The 22,132-nt window shown below is 38.0% G+C and overlaps 3 protein-coding genes across 6 annotated transcripts; all 3 read right to left on the bottom strand.

The window, feature by feature from the left end:
• Positions 1 to 290: 290 nt before the first annotated feature.
• On the bottom strand, positions 291 to 5,620 carry LOC117282035 (RB-associated KRAB zinc finger protein-like). Of its 2 annotated transcripts, none has more exons than XM_023871450.2 (3): positions 4,455 to 5,620; positions 2,393 to 2,599; positions 291 to 1,019 (listed from the first exon to the last, which is right to left on the bottom strand). In XM_023871450.2, the coding sequence occupies exons 1-3, from the start codon at positions 4,632 to 4,634 to the stop codon at positions 873 to 875; spliced, it is 534 nt and encodes a 177-aa protein (XP_023727218.1). In that variant the 5' UTR covers positions 4,635 to 5,620; the 3' UTR covers positions 291 to 872. The 2 variants fall into 2 exon arrangements, with proteins under 2 accessions (XP_023727218.1, XP_023727219.1); XM_023871451.2 differs by having other exon boundaries at positions 2,402 to 2,599; positions 4,455 to 5,618.
• A 457-nt stretch (positions 5,621 to 6,077) lies between these two features.
• LOC111875313 lies at positions 6,078 to 8,716 on the bottom strand (the record flags this gene model as incomplete). The annotated part of the gene is given in 4 exon segments (XM_033755781.1): positions 6,078 to 6,183; positions 7,244 to 7,389; positions 7,844 to 7,931; positions 8,613 to 8,716. Coding segments are annotated over 3 exon segments (320 nt in total), but the record flags the coding sequence as incomplete, so codon positions are not given.
• A 1,765-nt stretch (positions 8,717 to 10,481) lies between these two features.
• LOC111875310 (zinc finger protein 37) lies at positions 10,482 to 20,741 on the bottom strand. 3 transcript variants are annotated; one of them, XR_002844703.2, is made up of 8 exons: positions 20,386 to 20,735; positions 19,984 to 20,130; positions 18,569 to 19,437; positions 16,931 to 17,031; positions 15,772 to 16,025; positions 12,803 to 12,991; positions 11,940 to 12,125; positions 10,482 to 10,930 (listed from the first exon to the last, which is right to left on the bottom strand). XR_002844703.2 is itself a non-coding variant. In XM_023871447.2 (7 exons), exons 1-7 carry the CDS (start codon positions 20,518 to 20,520, stop codon positions 12,000 to 12,002), a joined length of 1,821 nt encoding a protein of 606 aa, XP_023727215.1. In that variant the 5' UTR covers positions 20,521 to 20,735; the 3' UTR covers positions 11,823 to 11,999. The 3 variants fall into 3 exon arrangements, 2 of the variants coding, with proteins under 2 accessions (XP_023727215.1, XP_023727216.1); XM_023871447.2 differs by lacking the exon at positions 10,482 to 10,930 and having other exon boundaries at positions 11,823 to 12,125; XM_023871448.2 differs by lacking the exons at positions 10,482 to 10,930; positions 11,940 to 12,125; positions 12,803 to 12,991 and adding an exon at positions 14,478 to 14,728 and having other exon boundaries at positions 20,386 to 20,741.
• Positions 20,742 to 22,132: the final 1,391 nt, after the last annotated feature.

A 22,132-nucleotide genomic window follows, 5' to 3' on the forward strand; every position in this document is an offset into this window, starting at 1 on the left:
ATACATACATACATACATACAGGTAACACAGTTTAGCATCCAGATCTAATTTCACGCCCAAACACAAAACTAGAAATTCAGGTCTTGTAGTGGTATCAAATCAAAATCCGAGGTTACCATTCAGTAGACATGGATCTTTATTTACTAGTAACAGAACAACTTTCATATTGTGCAGAAATGTTGTGTTGTGTTGTTCTAATAAATGAGGATCATGGCAGCTACAGGACATGTTTGGTGAATAATTGGAATGATTCGTGTGTACTCAGTTCAAGTCACTCCTGATGGTGCCCATGCATATCATATTCGTAATCAAAATATTTCTAGAGATGTAACTCCATAGTGTCTTTTCATATTTCATACCTTACATTTAACCAAAACTAACATTAAATCACACCACAATGTAAGATGTGGCAATCAGTGTAATATTGTGGCATGTAGATCTGTTGCTAGGCAGCGACCGTGAACAGGGGACTGCACAGCAGCCATTGCTGTCATAGCTATTTGTAGCCATATTCTGTAAGTGTTCAATAAATGTGATTACCAATCCAAACCCGGTCTATATTCACTACATACATGTGACAATATACATTAATATGTCAATAAAATAGCATGCTCCATGTGTAACGAACAAAGGACTGTAGGACATAGATATTACAGTGCAGTTCTACAATTACAATAACTGTCATTAGCAAAACGCAAAGGAATTTACTGGAATATTTATTGATATATGAAGTTCCAAAATATGAAAAATATACAACAGCCCTTTAAGATACATATAATCAGGAATAAATTATTTTTAAGGCGTGATAAATTTACTATGTAATGGACTACATGCATATAAAGAAACAGAGAGCTATTGGACGGCCACGATTTCAGATACTAACAGTCACATTCCATGGAAACTGTTTTGACTGCTTGAAAGTCTTCAATAATTTCTTGACAGATCTCCCCGACAACTTTTGTAGAGTACGCCAATGTGTGAAGCGCTTCTTCTTTGTGTAGTACAGCCAATCACAGCCCTGTTTGCAGGAAGCAATTTCAGCATTAGACTGTGGACAGGGATGAACCTTAAGACAGCTGTTTAGTCAATGTCCTGGGACATCCAGCAGCAGAGGGGAAAATCATATTAACAACTAGAATTAGTTAAAATGCATGAAAATGCAAAGATGATGAGATAGGCAGGGCATTTAACATGCATGGGGGAGAACAGAAGTGCATACACTATTCTGGTATTAAAACCTGAAGAAAAGGGATCACTGGGAAGACCTAGGCACTCACAGGATGATAATAATAAAATATAGCTTAAAAATATATGATGGGAGGTGTGGACTGGATTCATCCAGCTCCAGACAGAGAACGGCATCAAGTAATGAACGTTCAGGTTCCATACAATGTTGGATGTGTAGGATAAAATCAAAACTTGTATTAGAGAAATATGATGGGAAGGTGTGGCCTGGATTTGTCTGGTTCGTGATAGGGATCGGCTGTGGGCTCTTGTGACCACAGGAATGAATCTTCAGATTTTAAAAAATGATCATAATTTCTTGACTAGCTGAGCAACTATTACCTCCTCAAGAAGCACTCTTCTCCATGGTGAATTGGTTGGTTGATTAGTTGGCTGGTGATTAAATCTTGGGTAAATTGTGGGGAAAAATATCCTAGTAAGCATGAGAAGGCTAATACATTGTGACTGGAGCCTCCAGTTATTGCCTGGCCTCAGCTATGTCTATTTCCGAAGTAGGCAAACCTATTGGGCAGACTCTTAAACACTCATCAGTGGACGAAGAGAATGATTTGAAGAGGGGCTACAGAACCAGGTGGTGGCTTGGTATTCCCCAGTTACATATGTCAGAGAGGAGGACAGGAAATTTATTTGGAAAATTCGACACTGGATCTGGTCAGTCTCAAACTTGAGATCTTGTATTTAAGCATCCTGTTGCATTACTATATTCAACCTTGTTTGCATACAATTTTCAATCAATAATGCAACTATTTATTTCTTCATTCACATTTGCTTTCGCTATTAACACATGTTTCAGCCCCAAATGGCCATCCTCAGGTGTCCCATTATGCAGTGTAGCAGATTTGGCATAATGGGACACCTGGATGGCCATTTGGGGCCGAAACATGTTGTGTTAATAGCGAAAGCAAATGTGAATGAAGAAATAAATAGTTACATTATCGACGGAAAATTTATGTAAACAAGGCTCAAACTTGAGACTTATCATGTAGAAATTCAGCACTTATCTTAATGCTATGATGATTCTTCATGGGCACTATATTTATGCATGAGAGAAAGGCTAATATTAGAAAAAGAACTAACATTATGACATGCCATGTAGGATGTACAATTACAGATTTGAAGTTCATTAACAAATTGTGTGAAAATTGCCTGACATGCCGTGCACAGGTAATGTGGCAGCTGATCCACATGGGAATTCCAGTGATCTTCCAGTACACTCTCCATCACAAAGGTCTCATTACATCTGCTGCAGTCAAACCTCTTACTATTGCTACTGTGGCGTTGTATATGCTGCCAGTACCTCTTCTTTGTGTAGAACCCCTTCAAGCAGAACCCACATTTGTTGAGCTTATGATGCTGCAATAAAATAATGAAGAGTTCATGGGAGATAAAACCAAACCTCCATTATTTTTAAACACTTCTATCTTTTTATAGAAAATCCATGGCAAGAAACAGTCACATTTTTTCCTCTAAACATGCAAGCAAGCATGTGCACACACACACACAAACAGTTAAGCAATCACACATTGCATGAACATAATTTATACAGTAAGTGATGAAGTACTCAACAGTCTGTTGTTTCTAATAAGAAATTGCTTTTTTTCGGAATAAGAAACCCTATAAGGTAAAATTGTCCCTGTGCTTAACTAATTAAGCACTATGCCATGAAGGCGTATGGGGGAGTGGCTGTATAGATCCACATTTTCTTGACCTCTGTATTAGTTGGAGGTGAGTGATCAGATTCACACCCAGGCTGATTTACCCCTGGGGAAAGAGCCCCTGGTACACATAGGATAGGAGGCTGGGTGGACCCCAGAGCCAGTCTGGATGACTTGGGGAAGAGAAAATTCTCACCCCCACCAGGACTTGAACTCTGACCCCTCAGTTGTCCAGCCCATAGCCAGTCATTAAACCGACTATGCTATCCAGGCTCATCACAAGAAACCCTATAACAAACAAAATTCCTGTTCTATTATTTTCAGCTTATTTCTTATTTCAACAGGCCATATTTGAGTAAATTCTATCTGTATATGCCGCCTCTTAATTTTCAGCACATTGACTGACATAATAATATGATCCTTTCTGGCGTGTAGGTATACATAATGCCATTAATCACCTCAACAGTATTGTACTAGAAGATAAAGAGGAATATCTTAAACGTGACTTTAAACTCAACCAGGAAATATATCTTTGCAGGAATGTATGAATGCATGAGGGGTAGGCATTCTTGACCCTTGCACCGTGACCTACAGTGGTCTATTGTGCTTATCTTTGCAGGAAGGTTATATAGAATGGGATCTACACTTATTTTGTCTGTCAAGACTGTTAAGAACCTCACTGATGTGGTCAACATCATTACTTTCTGGGAATAAAATTGATCTATTAATGTAATGTGTAGTCAGCTACAGATATTGTGGTCATTCTTGACAGTTCCTTAATTACTGATGCTACACCATACATTGTTTCTGAATAGCAACAATGTTACAGCTTAAATATGCATGAATCACATCACTCCTTATTATAACAAACCTCTAAACTATACTATTTCTTTAGATAATACCATTCTAAGTTGTATTTGTATTTCTTCTAATAAGGAATGGCTATCTCTGGAAAAAGACAGCAAATAACAAACAGGTTTCTTGCATCAATATTTTCAATTTATCATTGAGTTCAATGGTCCATCCTCTAATTGCATATGTGTGCACACGCACTCACATATCACATAATAAGAGCACAAATTATGAAGTTCATTATGTAATCATCTCCATCCTCTTTCTTACACTCACATATTCTTGCCATCATTTTATTCTTGGGCTGCCTGCAGCATGCATATGAAACAGCAAAGTAGATTCTTTGAGTAGCCACTAATTCACAGCCTACTCATTGGTACACCCAGACAGTTATAATGCACTGCTAATCAATGGTATACCGATCACAGTGGCTGCACTGTCTATGGCATGAACCATCTTTGTTCACTCGAAGGCTTGGATCATGGGCTCCAATCCCACTCAAGGCATAGATGTCTGTATTGTGTGCATTTATTCTGTCTTTGTGTTGTTCTATGTGTAGGTATAAACCTTATGACAGGCTGATCCCCCATCTAAGGAGTCTTACCATGTATAGGATCAAGAAACTGAAGAAGCAGCCAAGGCCCAACAAAGGGCTGTAGAACAACAACAACAACAACAACAATCAGGAAGATGTACTTAACCTCTTTATGTGATCTCATGTGCTTCTTATAGCCAAAGAATTCACTGAACTGTTCACTGCAGACACTGCAAACATACGACTCAAGTTCGTGAAAAAACCTGTGGCTCTTGAACAGTCTGGGGTCAGAGAATCTCCTGTCACATACATCACATGCCATCCTCTTTCTGATGTGCTTCACCATGTAGTGAAGCTTGAGTGAATTCTTGGAACAGAAACTGCTGGTGCACACTTGGCAGTCATACGGTTCCAACTCTACAGCATCGAGAACATATTTTATTAACAAGTCATGGTTAAGAAGAATACTAAAAATGTTGATTAAGAATCTTTGAACTGGACTGAACCTTGAAACCCTTGAATCTTAGAGTTACTTGTTCAATTATTCAGTCAGTGAATTTATTAAGCAGTATGTTAATTATTTAGTCAGTCAGTAGGTTAATCACATAGTCAATAAGTGTATTAAGACTAATGCTTTAGCATTAGTCGGTCAATGAATTAACTGTTTCATTGGTCATGAGTTATTAATCAAAGTTAACTGTTTAGCTAGTAAGACAGTTAGTGCACTAATAAGTCTGAGTTGCTTATTTAGTGGGTTAATTGTTTAGTCAGGCACCGAATTCATTAATCAATGAGTCAGTTATTGAGTTAATTGGACACTGATCTAACTGTTCAATGAGTGAGTGAGTTAGTGTACTAGTCAGTCAGTGAATCAATGGTTTAGTTAGTGAGATAACTGCTTAGTTGGTAAGTGTGATGGCTTGTAAGCCAGTGAGTGAGTTGTTTCCTTAGATAATTATCTAAGGAAACAACTCACTCACTGGCTTACAAGCCATCACACTTACCAACTAAGCAGTTATCTCACTAACTAAACCATTGATTCACTGACTGACTAGTACACTAACTCACTCACTCATTGAACAGTTAGATCAGTGTCCAATTAACTCAATAACTGACTCATTGATTAATGAATTCGGTGCCTGACTAAACAATTAACCCACTAAATAAGCAACTCAGACTTATTAGTGCACTAACTGTCTTACTAGCTAAACAGTTAACTTTGATTAATAACTCATGACCAATGAAACAGTTAATTCATTGACCGACTAATGCTAAAGCATTAGTCTTAATACACTTATTGACTATGTGATTAACCTACTGACTGACTAAATAATTAACATANGGGAGTGGATGTCTAGATCCACATGTTCTTGACCTCAGCACTAGTTGGAGGTATCAGTTTCACACCCCTGCCACTTTACCCCCGGGGAAAGAACGCTCTGTACCCATTGGATAGGAGGCTGGGTGGGCCCCAGAGCTGGTCTGGATGATGTGGAGAAGAGAGATAATCAATGGAAAAAGTATGAAATGATGAGAGATATGAGGTCCTCATGGAATGTGTTTAAGACTGTCTTCTGGAATGTGATGCTGTGTGGTTTGATACATAGCTACCAAAATTCTGGAGGAATCTCCTGCCTCTATCTCCATTTGCCCCTGGAGCATTGGTACCTATCCATCAAACTACACAGTATCATATCCCTGAAGACTGTAATCTTACATCTTGCTTCACGATTGCTTTTAGGAAGAACAAGAAGCAGGGTTCTCAGCATACAAATAATTTTAAACATACCCATTAAGTTGCAATTTTCTCAGTGCAATGTTGCGAATTCGATCTGAAGTTGAATGTGACAAATCTGTAGCTGCTGGGAATGCAACTTGCCTCTCATCTTCTTTTCCTGTGACAGACATGTAACACTTGATGCATACTGACAAGAAAGCAGAGTACGTTAGCTCAAGTATTAACAAATGTGAGTTATACTCAGGACATGCCCGGTCATAACCTCAGCTGTTGCACTGGCTATCTTGACTGAAATCTTGTCATCACCTTCTCTCTTTTCACACTTTTAAATGTGACATGACCGTTTGTTCATCCCACCAAAGTTAATGTTCTTCATCAACTTCTTGTACCATTCAATGTTTATGCTACCAGACATTGCAGTCAAGTGGGCACAACTCTTGCTTTGTATTTGGGTAGTCCAAGGTTCAAATCTCAGCATGACAAAGAGATTTATTACTATTTATGGGCTATTTAACATAATTTGGTAAGGATCTCTAAGGAATCAGTATTACCCTAATCAAGGCACTATTCTAGAATTTGGCGCTAAGAAAAACGACTAAAATCTCAGTCAAGACAGCCAAGTGTTACGGCTACACTAACCCGTTCAGTTTGGAGGTATTATGGCTGACATTTTCGTGGTTTCCCTCAGTCTCCCCCTCAGAGTATGCAAGAACAATATCTCAAATTAGGCCATGAGCACTTCCATGTCCATTCCAATTTATGAGTCACTAATCATCCTATCATTTGACACTACATACTATTAACAGGAATTCTAAATAACTATAAATAAACAAAACATTTCTATGCTGGCTAGAGTGTAAGGGTGACTGGGGATGAAGTGTTGAGGATAACATTTGGACCTACAAGACAGAAAGTAACAAGATGATTGTTTAAATTACACGATTTACATTCATCACTTAACATTATTTTATAATTACATCAAGGACGATGAAAGGGGAAAAACAACATTATATTCATATTTATATATAATTTTGTTGGATATGCTGCTGAAACGTGAGTATTTGTTAGACCAAGAATATAAATACATAATGCTAAACTGCTTCTTAGGAAGTAAGTTAGATGACTGTGAACTGGTTCAGGAATGTACTAGCACTGTGCCTTTAGGCATTATTATCAGATAATTATTTAGTTAATCAGTAGCAATCACTGGTACTTGCCTAGTCTGATATTTTCTGATGAAAATGAAGGAGCCAATGATGTGCCATTTTTGCTGGTCTCATACAGAGGAAGGTCAGCTGATGGAGAGGACATATGTGTTGGTGATACAGAGTCTGTTATTCTGTCTGTCCTGCTGTGTGGATCCCTGGGAAACAAGATACAGAAAGTACAAAACTGGAGAGCAGATAATTTATATCTGAGATAAGTAGAAGTCACATAGAATATGGTTGCTTTCCTTGTTGATATCATAATACTCATCAATTATAAGGAAAATTGATCAAATAAGTCAGTTTTAAAATAAACTTTCAAATTTGTATATTATTGTTATTATAATTATTATTCAACTGCAACAATAATTAACCCTGTGAGGCTGAATTCAATCTTGAGAAGCTAGCAGTTGCTCACCTAGTCAAGAAAATCCCCATCTTTTGTGAAACTTGAAGGTTCATCACAGTGTTTACAAGAGTTTGCCACTGAATCCTATCTTGAGCATGAATCCCACAGCCTTCCTCCCTATTTCTCTGAGACCAATATTGATGCGTTGTATATGTGCATGCTGCATAGACTGAATCCCCTTTTAACACAAACATATGCCATACCTGCTATCTTTGTGTGGACTGTGGAAGCACATATTTCCAAACTCTTCTTTGTCATGTTCACCCTCCATTTCTCCCGTAAAATATGTAGCTATAACCAATAAAATTAATACTCAAACAAACAGCCTCAGGAAGTAATTCAGAATTTACATATGCATACATGCTATGTATGCAAATTAGCCATGTCAGTATAAAATTAATTATCAAGGATTGACGCCCCCTCAATCTCCAATGATGGAAGCAGAGACAATCTACAACATATTGGAAATTAATTCCATTCTAATCCAGCTGATTACAAAGAAAACTTCATTGCATTAATTTACCATTAAGGCTTCAAATGCTCATAATCTGTTATCTCAACTAAAATAGGAATATCTTAATGTAAGATCAGGATGTAAGCCCTCTTAGAATCAAAAACAATCCCTCCTAATGACAAGAACAGAATGTGCTTAGTGATAGTGATAACTTAGTGATAGTGTTATCACTAAAATAGCAGAAATATAATTTCAGAGAAGATTAATTTTGTTTCTTGCCTTAAAAATTAAACGGACTAAAAGGAAAATTGGCATAAACCTTCAATATAACTGTGATTATTAAACTCACCAGCACCTTACAGAAAGAAATGGAAATAAATATAAAACACACAATAATTCAAAACAGTTCCTATAATATCACGAAGCAATGGACTAAGTGATGAATCAGTTTGCAAACTAGACCACTTCTACATCACAGTTGAAGACAGGAATACAAGATATAATAGACACACACTCACAAAGTATCCTATGTTTGATGCCAGTTGAAGTTAACTGTGGCAGCTCTTGCTAGGATCAGAGCCATTTGTGAATGTGACTGCAGGGGAGTAACAAATATACAGTGCTTGGTCATCAGTCGAATAGGGCCAGGGTAACTTGGGGGGGGGGGGAGAACCAAGATAAAAGCAAACTGTAAGTCATAAACATATAACTGTAGAGATGCACAGGGTGTCCCAAAAGTAACATTACAGTTTTAAGTCAGATTGTAAGTTGCTGTGGACAGTAGTTTTTTACAGGTTTGTGAGGCTGTTTACACATGAGTAAATGGTGTTATGACCTCTATGAAAGAATATTAGTAAGAGATGTAAACTCTGTGTCAACCATGGTGATCACAAGTTAGAACAATTTTTAACATGGTGTATAGTAATACTGACTAGTCTTAAAATATGATACTCCTTTTGGATTATCCTGTACATATTCACATAATTTTGAATTGGATAACTATAGGTTGAATGACCAGGGTTCCATTCTCATTTTTCTGTACTTGCCCTTGTGGCCAGACCAGTTCCAAGTCCCACTATATATGTATATCCTATCCAACAGATACTTGAGCCTCTTTCCCAGGGAGTAAATTGGCCAGAACATTATCAAAAGTTAACCATACTCACTCATTTGCTGCTGCAGTTGTGAATCTACTGTCCTGTAACATGGTAATAGATACAGGGGCAGTTTGTTTCTTCATTTCATCAATCATTCATAGCAGATTGAAATTACATTTCATAAAAGAATTTTACAATCACTTTGCTCCTATATGTCCACAAAAGAACATTTTAACTCCAAGTTTGTTAAGTGCTAATCATTATTCTGGCACATGAAAATTGTCATTACTTCCCATCATCAATTAAGTGCCATACTTCTTCTATTTTCCACCAGTCCATAGCTAAGGTAGGTAATGTCTTGTCACAGCAGATGCCTGGGTTCAACACCAGGTGACTTTATTACAGGCAACAGGTGGGCCAAATGGCACTGGAACAGGTTTCCCTTCAAGTTTCTCCAGTTTTCTTCTACATCCTTCCTCTAATGCATGTAAAAGAAATGTAATATGGCCTAATTTTACAGCACTACCCTGGCATTTGCTTGGGGAAACTGAGGAAAACCATAAAGAACCTCAGTCAAGATAACCTAGGATCTCCAACACATGAGGCTGGAGAACTAACTAGGCAACTGAGACATTCACTGCCACACTTATTAATTAATAACTCCAAGTTTCATAATGCTTACGAAGCTAACAGCCACTCAGCTAGTCAATAAATTACCAAACCTTTCATGGAACTTGTAAGTTAATTACTGTGTTCTACAGAGCCCACTGTTGGACCATATCCTGAGCCAGATGCTGTAGTATATTTCCTCAAAATTTAGAGGAACACTCTTATTAATGTGATAAAATCCCAAACTAGGATATTAAAATCTGAAGGTATAAACACTGTAAAGGAAAGTGAAGTAAGGATACAATAGTATGGATATGTTACACACAACTAAAGCAAAGATTCCTTTTAGTGCACACAAAATTAAGATGTCAAATGGATAATGAATGGAGAGATAAAAGGAAAGACAGACTGAATGAGGGATCAGTTAAGAAAGCAGATATGGAAAGACTGGATATATACACACTAATGCTTGACATACTGGAGAGAAAAAAAAAAGATTTGAATCAAGGATTTCCTGAATATGAAGAGCCACTGACTACTAAATTGTAAAGAGATTTTAGGTTCTCACAGCAATAAATATAAGATTATGGTCTTCCAGGATGTGACATCATGCAGTCTGGTAGTTGGAGGCATTGAGTTCCTCCTATCTACCAGATTGCATGGTGTCACATCTCAGAAGACCATGGATTTACTCATAGCACAACCATGTTGTTTGACGTGACATGTGAAAATCAAAAACTTTCTCATTATATAACTATTTCTATTTTACAGTTTATTTTTCCCCACTCAATGTTATCAAATTTGATCCACGAATGGAACAATGGTGCTTACATATCAGTTTTATTAATCACATTCCGTAATGCAATAATTTAATGTTGTACAGTGTGCACAAATGAAAATGAATCACAGTTCATTTAGTCTTCTGGAATTTGATGTCATGTAGTCAGCAGATGGTATCCTGGTAGAAGGCTACATAGTGTCCATTGCAGAAGACAGTAATTTTCATTATAATTATAAATGAAACAGGAGGTATGCTGTTAGTTTAGTGCCTCCAGACATAGTCAGTGTTGACATTCCTGGCCTCTGCCCATCTATGCAATAGCACAGAATCTGCTTCTAAAGGGGGGTACCTGTAGGATGATGGGTGATCATTAGAGTAATGGTCAACAAAGGGTATTTATAACTTAAAACAATTGTTCAAAACACAAGCAGAGGAGCAGCCCCACTAGCCAAGCCAACAATCAGTTGCTGCATTTGACAGTTCAAATAGGCCCAATGGAATTATATACATATACAATGGTGTGCTGGGGCTGTTCACATTAATTTCATTAAACTGACACCTAAAAACTGAAAACCAACTAAAAAAATTGTCTTGGAAGCAAGATTAAACTGATCACATACTGCATATGGACCTCAGAGAGCTCAGATGGTATAGTGATAGGCTAAGGGCTGGATTCCTGGTAGGGCCAAGAGAAATTTCTGTACTCAACAGCATCCAGACCATCCCTGGGGCCCACCCAGCCTCCTATCCAAGGGGTATTGGGGATCTTACCCTGGAGGTAAAGTGACCATTCACCTCTTTCTAGTGCCAAGGTCAAGAATGGAGGAGCTATACATCCACTCCCCAAGACATCTTCATGGCATGGTGTTTAATTAAACTTTGCCGCTCACCTCACCTTTATTAGACACTACATAATGCTACCCACACAATGAATAAATTACGGGTCCCTTTCCCATTTTTGAACGGAAGCTATGGGAAAAAAGATAGCTGATGATTAAATGTGCATACTCCGTGATTTGTCTGCAAGCAAACTATACCGACCGAGTGATGGCCGCTTGTGGGGGTTCTTAGTGCCAACTTTAGTGGACAGAGGGTGTCACGTGGTCAGCGCAGTGAATCCCCATGGCCATTAATTTCGGGTTTCTAGACCGGAGCAGTTATTTCCTTGAAACAGCTACTCAATTTTCCTCATGAGGCTGAGTGGACCCCGTTCTAGACCCATTACTTCTCAGAAAATATGGTAGCACCGGGAATCGAACCAGGACCTCTGGACCTGCCACCAGGAACTCTAACCACTAGACCACAGAGGCAGTCTATAGTAAATGTGCATACTGGCAATTAAAACTATTTCAGCACACCCCTGTACACTGATGATCTGCACTTCTCTACACATGACAAAGCTTCAGGTTGCACACTTGTTAACACAGTGAAGGCTCTTGTTTTGGTTCCTTCATAAATGTAACAACACATTTCATTACATCTCTGTGGATGGTTGACAGATGCTTCACAAGATGAGCCTTTGTTCGGAAGGAAGAGCCACACACCTAGGCAGACAAACGATAACAGGAAAACAAATTAGGTGGAAGCATACCTTTATTCTTTCTATGCTAGACACACATACACATCTTTATTCTAAATTATGGTCATGATGGTAACCATATTTCAGAAGAACCTGCCATACAGGAAGAAGAATAAGCCAACCTGGGAAAATGGTCAGCAATAGAGGGCACGGAGGACCAGGTCTGTGGCTAAAAAACTGATGGGAGTGGTGTAAAATGGAATCCTGTGGCAAAGGAAAGAGCTGGCCTTGTAAACAGGAAGAGACAGAGACCAGTCTTTTTCAGTGCCATGGATTTCTTGTCAGTTCACATTACTCTCCTCTATCTGTTTCCAGCCTCTTCCTAGCTACATTCACAGTCATAGGTTCCCCTTTAGTGCACACAGTTCCCATTGGTTCACTCTTACTTAGGTCCCTGTCCTTCTTTCCCTGTATCGCTCAGCATTTCCTCCTGCATAGCTTACGCTTCTACCCTCCTGACACAGGCAGCAGGTTCCTCTGAAATGCTGGTAAATATCTAACAGAATACAAGACATCATCTCCCAAAAGGCAACAGTCATTAAATGTATACAAGTGGTGCAGATGGAAGAGTGTCCAATGATAAGAGAAACAGAGACAGAGAGGTAATATTCACTCACTAACACTATCACACATGAACTGTACCTGACAAGGGAATGGGCGTTCATCAGTGTGTGTCTTGACGTGTGCTTGCAGATTGGTGCGCTGTACAAAGCTCTTTTCACAGAGTGTGCACTTATATGGCCTCTCGCCTGTATGAATGCGCACGTGATTCCTCCAGGTACCACGATCCGCAAAGCACGCCTTACAGTGGTCACACATGAAAGGTTTTTCCTGCACACAGGATTCAGTTAATCTTTCCACTCTCTTTCGAGGACATACCATCTTATCACCAAATGCCTTGCCCCAGCCCTCCAGTCAGTGTCTGTAATACTGCCAACATGCCAAAACTTATATCTGCGACAGAATGAATTTTAACTTAAAGCACACTTTATGCACCCATATTAACTAACCCTTAGGAACAGATCATCTTCAAAAGCTAATAATTGCTGAGCCAGTCCAGAAGTCCTCTCTCTCTTATTTGGAGCCTGATGGTTCAATACCATATTCATGAGAGCCCTTGATTGGTCCTTATCCTGAGCCACATTAATCCAATCTGCAGCCATGTACCTTCTAACAATTATTTTAAATTATCCTTACCCATAGTTACGGATGTGGCATGTTCAGATTCACTGAGCACCGACCTAGGATGAATGAACTCTTGAATACTTAATCTGAATAAAATCCATCCATTCACTCAGGTGCTAACAAACATAGAGACATACATACAGACAGACAGCACTATACAAATAATTTATTCCTATTCACAGAGGCCAAAACTGTGTATATCTGTCAAAATCCTGAGATAAGATTTCTTTTTTACACCACAATACTTTATTTTTTAAATTCGCTAAGTGGGGGGTGGAGTTCAACTGGGTCCACTCGGCATGGCGGCCACTAATTGGCCTATTGTAGCCTGCCCCGGGTGATTATGATGATGGAGAATTTGGTGGAATGAAGATTGGCAGGAGAAATCGAAGTACTCGGAGGAAAACCACCCCACCGCCGCTTTGTCCATCACAAATCCCACGTGACCAGACCTGGGATTGAACCTGGGCTGCCGCAGTGGGAAGCCAGCAACTAACCGCTTGACCTATGGCGCGGCCCCACCACAATACTTTCTCGTATATGTATATTATGTATATGAGAAGGAACAGAAAATTGGCATTGGGAAATATAAAACTCCTGTGATCTGTTGTTCCTACATGCAATCTATTGGAAGAGATGTTAACAAATGTAAAAAGCAAAGATACGACACTCCTCATTTTATCATAATGTGGCAGTAAATTCATAACTTGATAGAATAGGGCTTCCGAGAATGGATCTGTATGGGATAATTACTATGTTGGAATCTTTCCAACAGAAGACAGGAAAGAGTTCATATGAGGAATGTACAATCAATTTCAGGGCTGGATGTCTCATGTACTGTTATGTTCGAAACGACAAGAACTTGAACATCACATGCTACATGCATCTGACACCTGGGGGTTGAAGTATAAATTTTAGTATTCCATTATTTCTATAGGTGTTTGAGATGAAAATGATACAGGTAGATTTCCACAGCACAATGATGTGTCACGGAATTTCTTGTTATAGGAGGAATTTCTAGCTTTGAAATTCATCAAAATTACTGCAGTGATCAGGGAGAACACTCATTACCATCCAGGATATTTGAACAGCTTTCATGTTTCCAGAAAGGTCAGAAGTCGGTTCCTGCTGATGCTGACGGTACACTATCCACTGCCATTACTGATCCAAGATTGATATCCCATAGTAACAAAGTTCTTGAGGAAATTTGCTTGGCATTGACACCTTCCTGTCATCTGGAGTCAGCTCCAAGCAGTTTCAATCTCTTTGGGCCACTGAAGGTGTAAATGGGAGACCAGATGTTTGAACATGAAGAGCATATCCACCCACATGTCCATCATTTCTTGTAAACACAGCTGGGTCTACAAACCTTGTTAAATGGTACTGAAAAAAATGTATGGGAAGTAAGGATGATTATCTATATGATTAGTTTACATAGGGCAGTAGTGGTCAGTTTTTCATTATGTCATCTCCATGGAACAAATGCATGAATTATCTCAGCTGGTCATAACAGGACCTGAATATGGCAGAAATAAACTGTGATGTTCAATGTGTCCACAATGGCTGAAATGCGTACAAGCAGAAGAATGGAAGGGTTATCTTTGGAAACTATAAATAAATATGGGAACTGTCAAAATTTTCCATATAATATTCAACAGGAATTTCACAAGTATTGCATAAAAAAGGTGTTCACACAGTAAAATATACAACGCCAGGACTTTACTGCATGTTGCTCACATAAGATGAAAAGTAATTCATTAGACAGGCAGCAAAAAACATATTTTTTCTTAAATGATGATGTAACAGATTTGATCAAAGCACTGCCAGACAACGGCTCGGTAAACAACCTGCGATACGCACAAGCAACAATAGGACGAATGTTAAAGCTTGTTGTTAGGCAGCAGTCAGAATGCCACTGAACTGCGAGATAGAAATCATGTGACTGTCACCCAGCCAGTTCGTTGGCATGCTGACTGCTGCCTAGCAATGAGCTATAACATTCATCCTATTGTCGCATGTGCATATCGTGGGGTGTTTATTGGGCCATAGCCTAGCAATGCTTTGAGCAAATCTGTTACATTATCAAGAAGTAATGAGAGGGTTATAAATGTCAAATATAACAGAAATATACAACTTCACAGAAGACCTGGGATGGGAGGACAGATTTAAAGAATGGGCTGTGACAATACCTCAAAAATATATTTTCAAAGAACTCTTAAATTATTTTGTTTCATGATGAAATCTGAACAGACACACTTGGGAGACCAATGGGAGAATAATTTAGAACTAGATATTAAAGAACGGGGATGAGAAGATGTAGGCTGAATTAAAGTTAGACAGGATAGGACCTAGCAGCTCCATAAATACAGAACCTACTGACAGTCACAGAGAACACAGTACTAGTAAAAGCAAGTTTGTTGTGGTACCTTGGTGTGGATACGAAGATGTCTCTTAAGAGCTGGATTCTGTGCGAACTTTCGATCACAGAAAATGCAAACAAATGGCTTGACACCAGTGTGTGTTCGAGCATGACAAACAAGGGCACCACGCTCTGTGAAGAGGGCACCACACTCCTCACACTTGAAGTTCTTTTCTCCTGTATGAAGTCGCATGTGAACCTTCAGCATGTAGTTATTGCGGAAACTGCGACCGCAAACTTTGCATGAATATGGCTTCTCACCTGTAAAAAAATGGTTAAGGAAAACTATTTTAAAACATACAGGTTATTAATAGTCCCAGTAAATGTCTGACTTGCTTTTAAAAAATGCCTGGGTCAAGAATTCAAAGTTTTACAGCCAAGCATGTGAAACTTTCTGTGGTGGGAGATTATATGTCTGTTGCTTATAAAAATTCTTCTTTGACCTCCACAGATTAGGCGGGTTCTTGGAATCTAACAATGTAGACTCTATTGAAGCAAGTTAATCATTTTTCTCTATAGTCATCTGACTTCCATTTCATTAACTCCTAACAACTTGTTACATTACAAAGGTTAATTAATTCTGTTCAGTGTGACTGATGAAGTTTTTTCCTTTTTAATCTTTTATCCTTTACATGTTTCAGACCTATAGACCACCTTAAGGATATCAATACAATTAGAAACCACTACTACAATATATTTTGTGAATATTAATATATACATACAACGTTATCATAATAGAATGAGTACAAAACTAACGTTTTTAACAACTACAGCGGTTTGTACCAACTCGTTAAAATATCTATTACAGTTAGTATGTCTAAAAAAGATTTCTTTTGTTAAAATGTTTAAACCAAATTGATTCGTGTCCTTTTTAATTCTTTTCTTTGAAGGGAGCCAAGCATCTACCACCTTGTGTTTCTGTTTGGAGAAAAGATTTCTTTGGTGTCGTCTTGTTGATGTTTGAGGCACACTGTGTGGTTATACGGACCACAATGAAACAAATCAAACTTATAACATGTTTCCAAAACTTAATTTCTGCTGCATCACCATGCTGCTTGATATGTAACACTGAGACAATATATGATGACAGTTTCTGGATTGTAACAATTGGTGAACACAAGAAGGATGTAGTAGCAGTCATTTACTTTCACGTGGATTAAATGTACCTGTATGTATCTTCATATGTTCCTTGATATAACTCTTCTGAGCAAACGTTTTGTTGCACCTGATGCAGGCAAAGCGAGTGTCTACATTCACTGCCGTGTACCTGGACAATACAGTCGAGTATAGACACCATAAATGTTAAAACACCAGACATCAAGATTCCCACTGTGTATCGACCTTCCTCCCATTCTTTTCTTTTAACTTAACACAACAGTTGCAGAGTGTTGTCAAACAAGTCTCTTTGTAGTTACTATAGGATTCTGACAATGGTGTATAACACACTGATATATTGGATTTCTGGACTTTATCCAGTCCAGTGATTGAGGCTAGCTCTTTCTAACGGACCCAACAGAATAGGTGTTTCCCTTTTCCTTCACCTGAGGACGGAAACAGATCCAGTTTCCGAAACGTCGTGTTTTTATTTGTTATCTTAAAAACCAGGACGATGGATAAAGTCCAGAAATCCAATATATCAGTGAAGTCTCTTTGTACTGTTGCCTCAAATGGGTCTATCATACCAGATCTTGATAACAAATATGTAGAGAGCAATGGTGGAATGGTAACCAAGAAGGGAAAACTGAAATTCTCAGAGACAAACTAGTACCAGTCTCACTCTGTCTACCACTTATCCCCAGCCATGGCCTATGGTAGACTTGAACACAGGTCTCTGAGGAGAGTAATTGGTGAAGCTACTTAAGAAATACCCAACCTTTCGTGTAATCAGAACATTCTCTACTGAACTCAAAAGAGTGTGTCACTGGTCCCTATTCTGAGCCAGATGAATCCAGCCCATACCACACCATCCTATTTCTTAAATATCCATTTTAATATTATCCTCCCACCTATGTCAAGGTCTTCCTAGTGGTATCTTTCCTTATGGCTTTCCCACCAAAATCCTCTATGCATTCCTCTTCTTTCCTATATATGCTACATGCCCTGCCCACCTTATCCTCCTTGACTTGAACATTCACATTATATTTGGTGAAGATCATTAAGTTACGAACCTCCTCCTCATGCAGTTTTCTTCAACCTACTAGCATTTCATCCTTCTTTGATCCAAATATTCTCCTCGGCACCCTGTTCTCAAATACCCTCTATGTTCTTCCATTAATGTCAGAGACCAAATTTCATGACCATACAAAATTACAGGAAAAATTACAGTTTCATATATTTCAATTTTTAAGCATTTAGATTGACAACATGACAAAGGGTTACGAGCTGAAAGGTACCAAGTATTACCCAAATTTAACCTGATTTCATTTTCCCATTAATCAAATTTTGGTTTATTACTGTCTTTCCCAATTATCTGAACCATGCCACATTTTCAAATAATTTACTGGCCGTCTGTATATCATAATTTTGACCTGCATTCTGGCAACAAGACATAGCATATAATTCGTTTTCCTTCCATTTACTTCCAGATCAACCTCCAATGTACCATCAAGCTTCTCTGCTTTTCTTTATGGTACTTAAATTATCTCCCAATAGATTTACATCATCAGCAAAGACTAGAAGCTGACGTGTTCCAAGCATACAAATTACATGCAACACAGAACAAATTTCTATGCATAAGCCAGGTGAGAAGGGGGAAAGTTTAGGCAAAATCTATCTTTCTGTCTCTTTGGATCATTTCCACTTACTTTATTGCATCCTGAAACTCCAATTTTTCTGTTTTCTGGGACTCATTTTCAGCATTATGAATGGTGCCATTCTTGTCAAATTCCAAATGTTCAAACCGAATGCATTCATTGGGCACCAGTTCTCCAACCACAACTGTCTCCTGTAATCCAGCCCCTGGCTTCTCCTTTGTACACTCTCCTGTTTCTGCCACAGTGGGTGTTTCTTCAAAATCAAACCCTGAGAAACCATCACTTTCATCATCATCATCATCATCATCATCAGACACAATAACATATTCCTGTGTCTGCTGTTTATGCATAACAAAATGTTGGTTTTCCTGGGTCCCTCCATCTATCTTGCTATTGTCCTTCATATCCATTTTCTTCAGTCCTATGCCCTCATATTTTGTGACTGAGATAGTACCAACACCTGACATGTTGAGCAGAATGCGTGAGACTTCATTGTTATCATTGCTGGATGGCTGATCTTTGGTGTCCATGTTCTGATCAGTATTTGATATTTTCATGATATTCCTGCCACTCTTTACTGCCACTATGTCAACCTTCCCATTTGGATCTGTAGGCTGTTTTTTCTGGCTTGGTACCTTGGCTATGAAAGGCGAGTCTACTGCAGTTTTACCACCCACCTCATTTTGTAACTGCAAGCCCTTAGTCTCTTTGCTCTTCATTGCTGTCTCTGCCATTTTGGCAAGTTTCAAAGTGGAGAAAGAACTTGTTGTGGGCTGTGCTACTGAGTCCACTGACACACTAGGGGAATGTTGAGTGCTCTCACTTGAAGAGGATTTCAGTTCTGGTGATGTACTTGTAACAATCTTCTTCTCAGTTTCATTTGCAGACTCCAATTCATCCTCTGTGTCTGATGTATCATGCTGAATAGAAATACGATATTAATTTCATGCTAAATATATTGTAACAATGAACCGTTCCTTACATAAATCATCATTACCATCATTTAGAATAAAGAATTGTCAAAGGATGTGTACAACTGTAACCTTGTCTAACATATTCACTCTCACAAACTCTCTCTCTCTATAAATCTGTTTGGCATACATATGGCTATAAAGGCTACACTATAAACCTCTCATAAATATCAATGACCATGGGGAACTGGATATAAAAATTTATTCTTTACTACATTTCTATTATTATTAACAGAAAAGCGCACGAATGTGCATTACATTTCTATTTAAAATTTAAAAGCATTTATATTCAATGGTATGTAAAGTACAGTACTAAAGGTTAACTTAAAGATAAGTAAACATTCATTCATTCATTTTCCATAAATCCATAGAGAAAACAATTTCATAGGATGTGGAAATAGTCACAAACAAAGCAGTACAATTTACAACAAAATTTTCCCATGCCTTCAAGAAAACAGTAAATTGTTTTATGATCAAACCCTTGTTGGTACTTACTTCATCAGCTATTCCTCCATAAAAGAAGTGCCAATTTCTTAATGTATGTTCTGATTCTATGCACGATAATTTGAAACTGTGGAATGTTTCAACACGATATAAACACTGATAACATACATGATTTGGTAACGCATCTTCTGAACATACCTGAAAAGGAAGTCAGTTAATACCAAGTGATATATTAATAATTTTCAACAGGCATTTTGAGCCTGACGTTACATTACAGCACTCGAATATTTCGTATACCTAGATGATTTCTCAAAATCATACAGTAAATAACCTTATTAAGACAAAAAAATCTAGCAGTAGTTCTGTATTAAACTATTCCTATAATTTTAAATTTCCTAACTTTTTAACTATGTGCGTGCTGAGACAGCAGTCATATGAACATTATCAGCTTACATTTATTGAGAGGTACATCTTTATTTTGGACATCAAATCTAGCATAGTACCCTCAGAGCCGAATATATTAATGCCCAGTCGATGTTCGCATGCACACAAGCGACACCTTTTAAGATAAAAATCAAAATCGTCCATTGCAAATAATTGTCACCAGTTGAAAACAACCTCCAAATTACATATGTAACAATTTGTGAAAAACTACACATGAACAGCTTGCTTCCCACAATGGCCGATGAAATGTTGTAGGTACTGGCATCTATCGTAAAGCGATCAAATATGAAAGTTGGACAGAACTTAAATAAATGATTTAAAATGAAAAAATTTCACTTAATTTTAAAAAATTGGAAAATTATTTACGCAGACTTCTAAATAATTACAATATCAGAGACTGTAAACTTAAGAAATGTCAACGTGTTTATCGAACGTAAATTATGAACATAACCTCACTGAGGTTTGTAGTGCCACAATGTCAAGGGTTTGTGACGAACGAAATTTCACCTCATTTAAAAAAATTCTTAGAGTTAAGCTCTATACACAGACTTCCCAATACAAGCAATATAAGAGGCTTCGAAAAAAATTTCAACAGGAATTTACCAAAAGTAAACTACAAACATAACCTCGCTGAGAACCGTAATGCCACCACGATTTCCGTTATGGTCACGACCATCACGACCTTCCTGCCCCGTATAATACAGAGTGCACAGTTTATCTTTAAACTGGTTCCTGCAGGTGCTACGAGCCTCTTCTCGTAATAAGTTCATTACTCACGGCCCGCTTTTCTGTTGTAAAACTTCCCCAAATCTCAATGAGAATGCCCACTATTGTGCAAACGAGTTTCTAAATATAACACAGAAGCCACAAACCCCAACTTTTGGCTTATTCCCTAAAAACTTCATTTAATGCATTCACGGTATTGTTTTCGGTGTATGATCTTCCATTATCTTCCCCAAATTGTCAGAGTTAACAATCACACAATGTTTTTAATTTCTTCCATGTGTGTGGGGGAGGGGACAGGCCCAGTCATCCTCTGTGCAATAACTACACACCAATCCCATTTTTTTAATCATCTAATGGTACTCCACAAACAGCATAGCCATTTTCTGTGGTTCAATTATGCTAGTTTCGCAAGCCTACAACGATCTATAGACGAAATAAATATATAGGACTTCACAAGACAAGTTAACATAAACTATTATCAAGAATATAAAAAGCATTAGATAAGCAAAATGATTCTGAACGAAAGCTATTTCACACTAATGCTATCATACTCGAGTGAACTATGACATGCATTCATTTATACTGCTGAAAAGTAAAAGTGACGTAACAAAGAATAAGAAACGAGGTAGTAACAGAATTCAAGGAAGAATCAACGATGTTTCATATTTGGAAATATGGTAGCATGTATTACATATCATATACAAGACCATCCTAAAACATCTATTCAAGAAAAACACCTGGAACTATTCACCACAGGGAAGAAATTTCCATCATGACCAAGATGTAAGGATTTTACACATTCCTCATATTCAAGTCCTTTATTGATATATTCTATCATATTTTACAAACTATGTGACTGATATATCAGATCCATGGGAAACCTCTCAATATATAAAGGCATGACTCCCCAAACACTACAATACAGGAATAACTTACATACATCATCACCAAATGAAAGAAATACAAGACGAGACTTGGGTATGACAAAGACAGATCAGCAAAACATTATGAAATACCATGACAAGCTCTG

Source organism: Cryptotermes secundus, unplaced genomic scaffold, assembly GCF_002891405.2.
Source record: "Cryptotermes secundus unplaced genomic scaffold, Csec_1.0 scaffold1548, whole genome shotgun sequence".
NCBI lineage: Eukaryota > Metazoa > Arthropoda > Insecta > Blattodea > Kalotermitidae > Cryptotermes > Cryptotermes secundus.

Coding starts and splice junctions, on each gene's coding strand:
- LOC117282035 (XM_023871450.2), bottom strand. CDS start 4,634: ATGGTGAAGCACATCAGAAAGAGGATGGCATGTGATGTATGTGACAGG. Junction 2,600..4,454: donor ACATGAGATCACATAAAGAG/GTTAAGTACATC, acceptor ATTTTATTGCAG/CATCATAAGCTCAACAAATG. Junction 1,020..2,392: donor ACCTGTGCACGGCATGTCAG/GCAATTTTCACA, acceptor TCCTGCAAACAG/GGCTGTGATTGGCTGTACTA.
- LOC111875310 (XM_023871447.2), bottom strand. CDS start 20,520: ATGGACGATTTTGATTTTTATCTTAAAAGGTGTCGCTTGTGTGCATGC. Junction 20,131..20,385: donor AGATGTACCTCTCAATAAAT/GTAAGCTGATAA, acceptor CTTCCTTTTCAG/GTATGTTCAGAAGATGCGTT. Junction 19,438..19,983: donor ATGGAGGAATAGCTGATGAA/GTAAGTACCAAC, acceptor ATTTCTATTCAG/CATGATACATCAGACACAGA.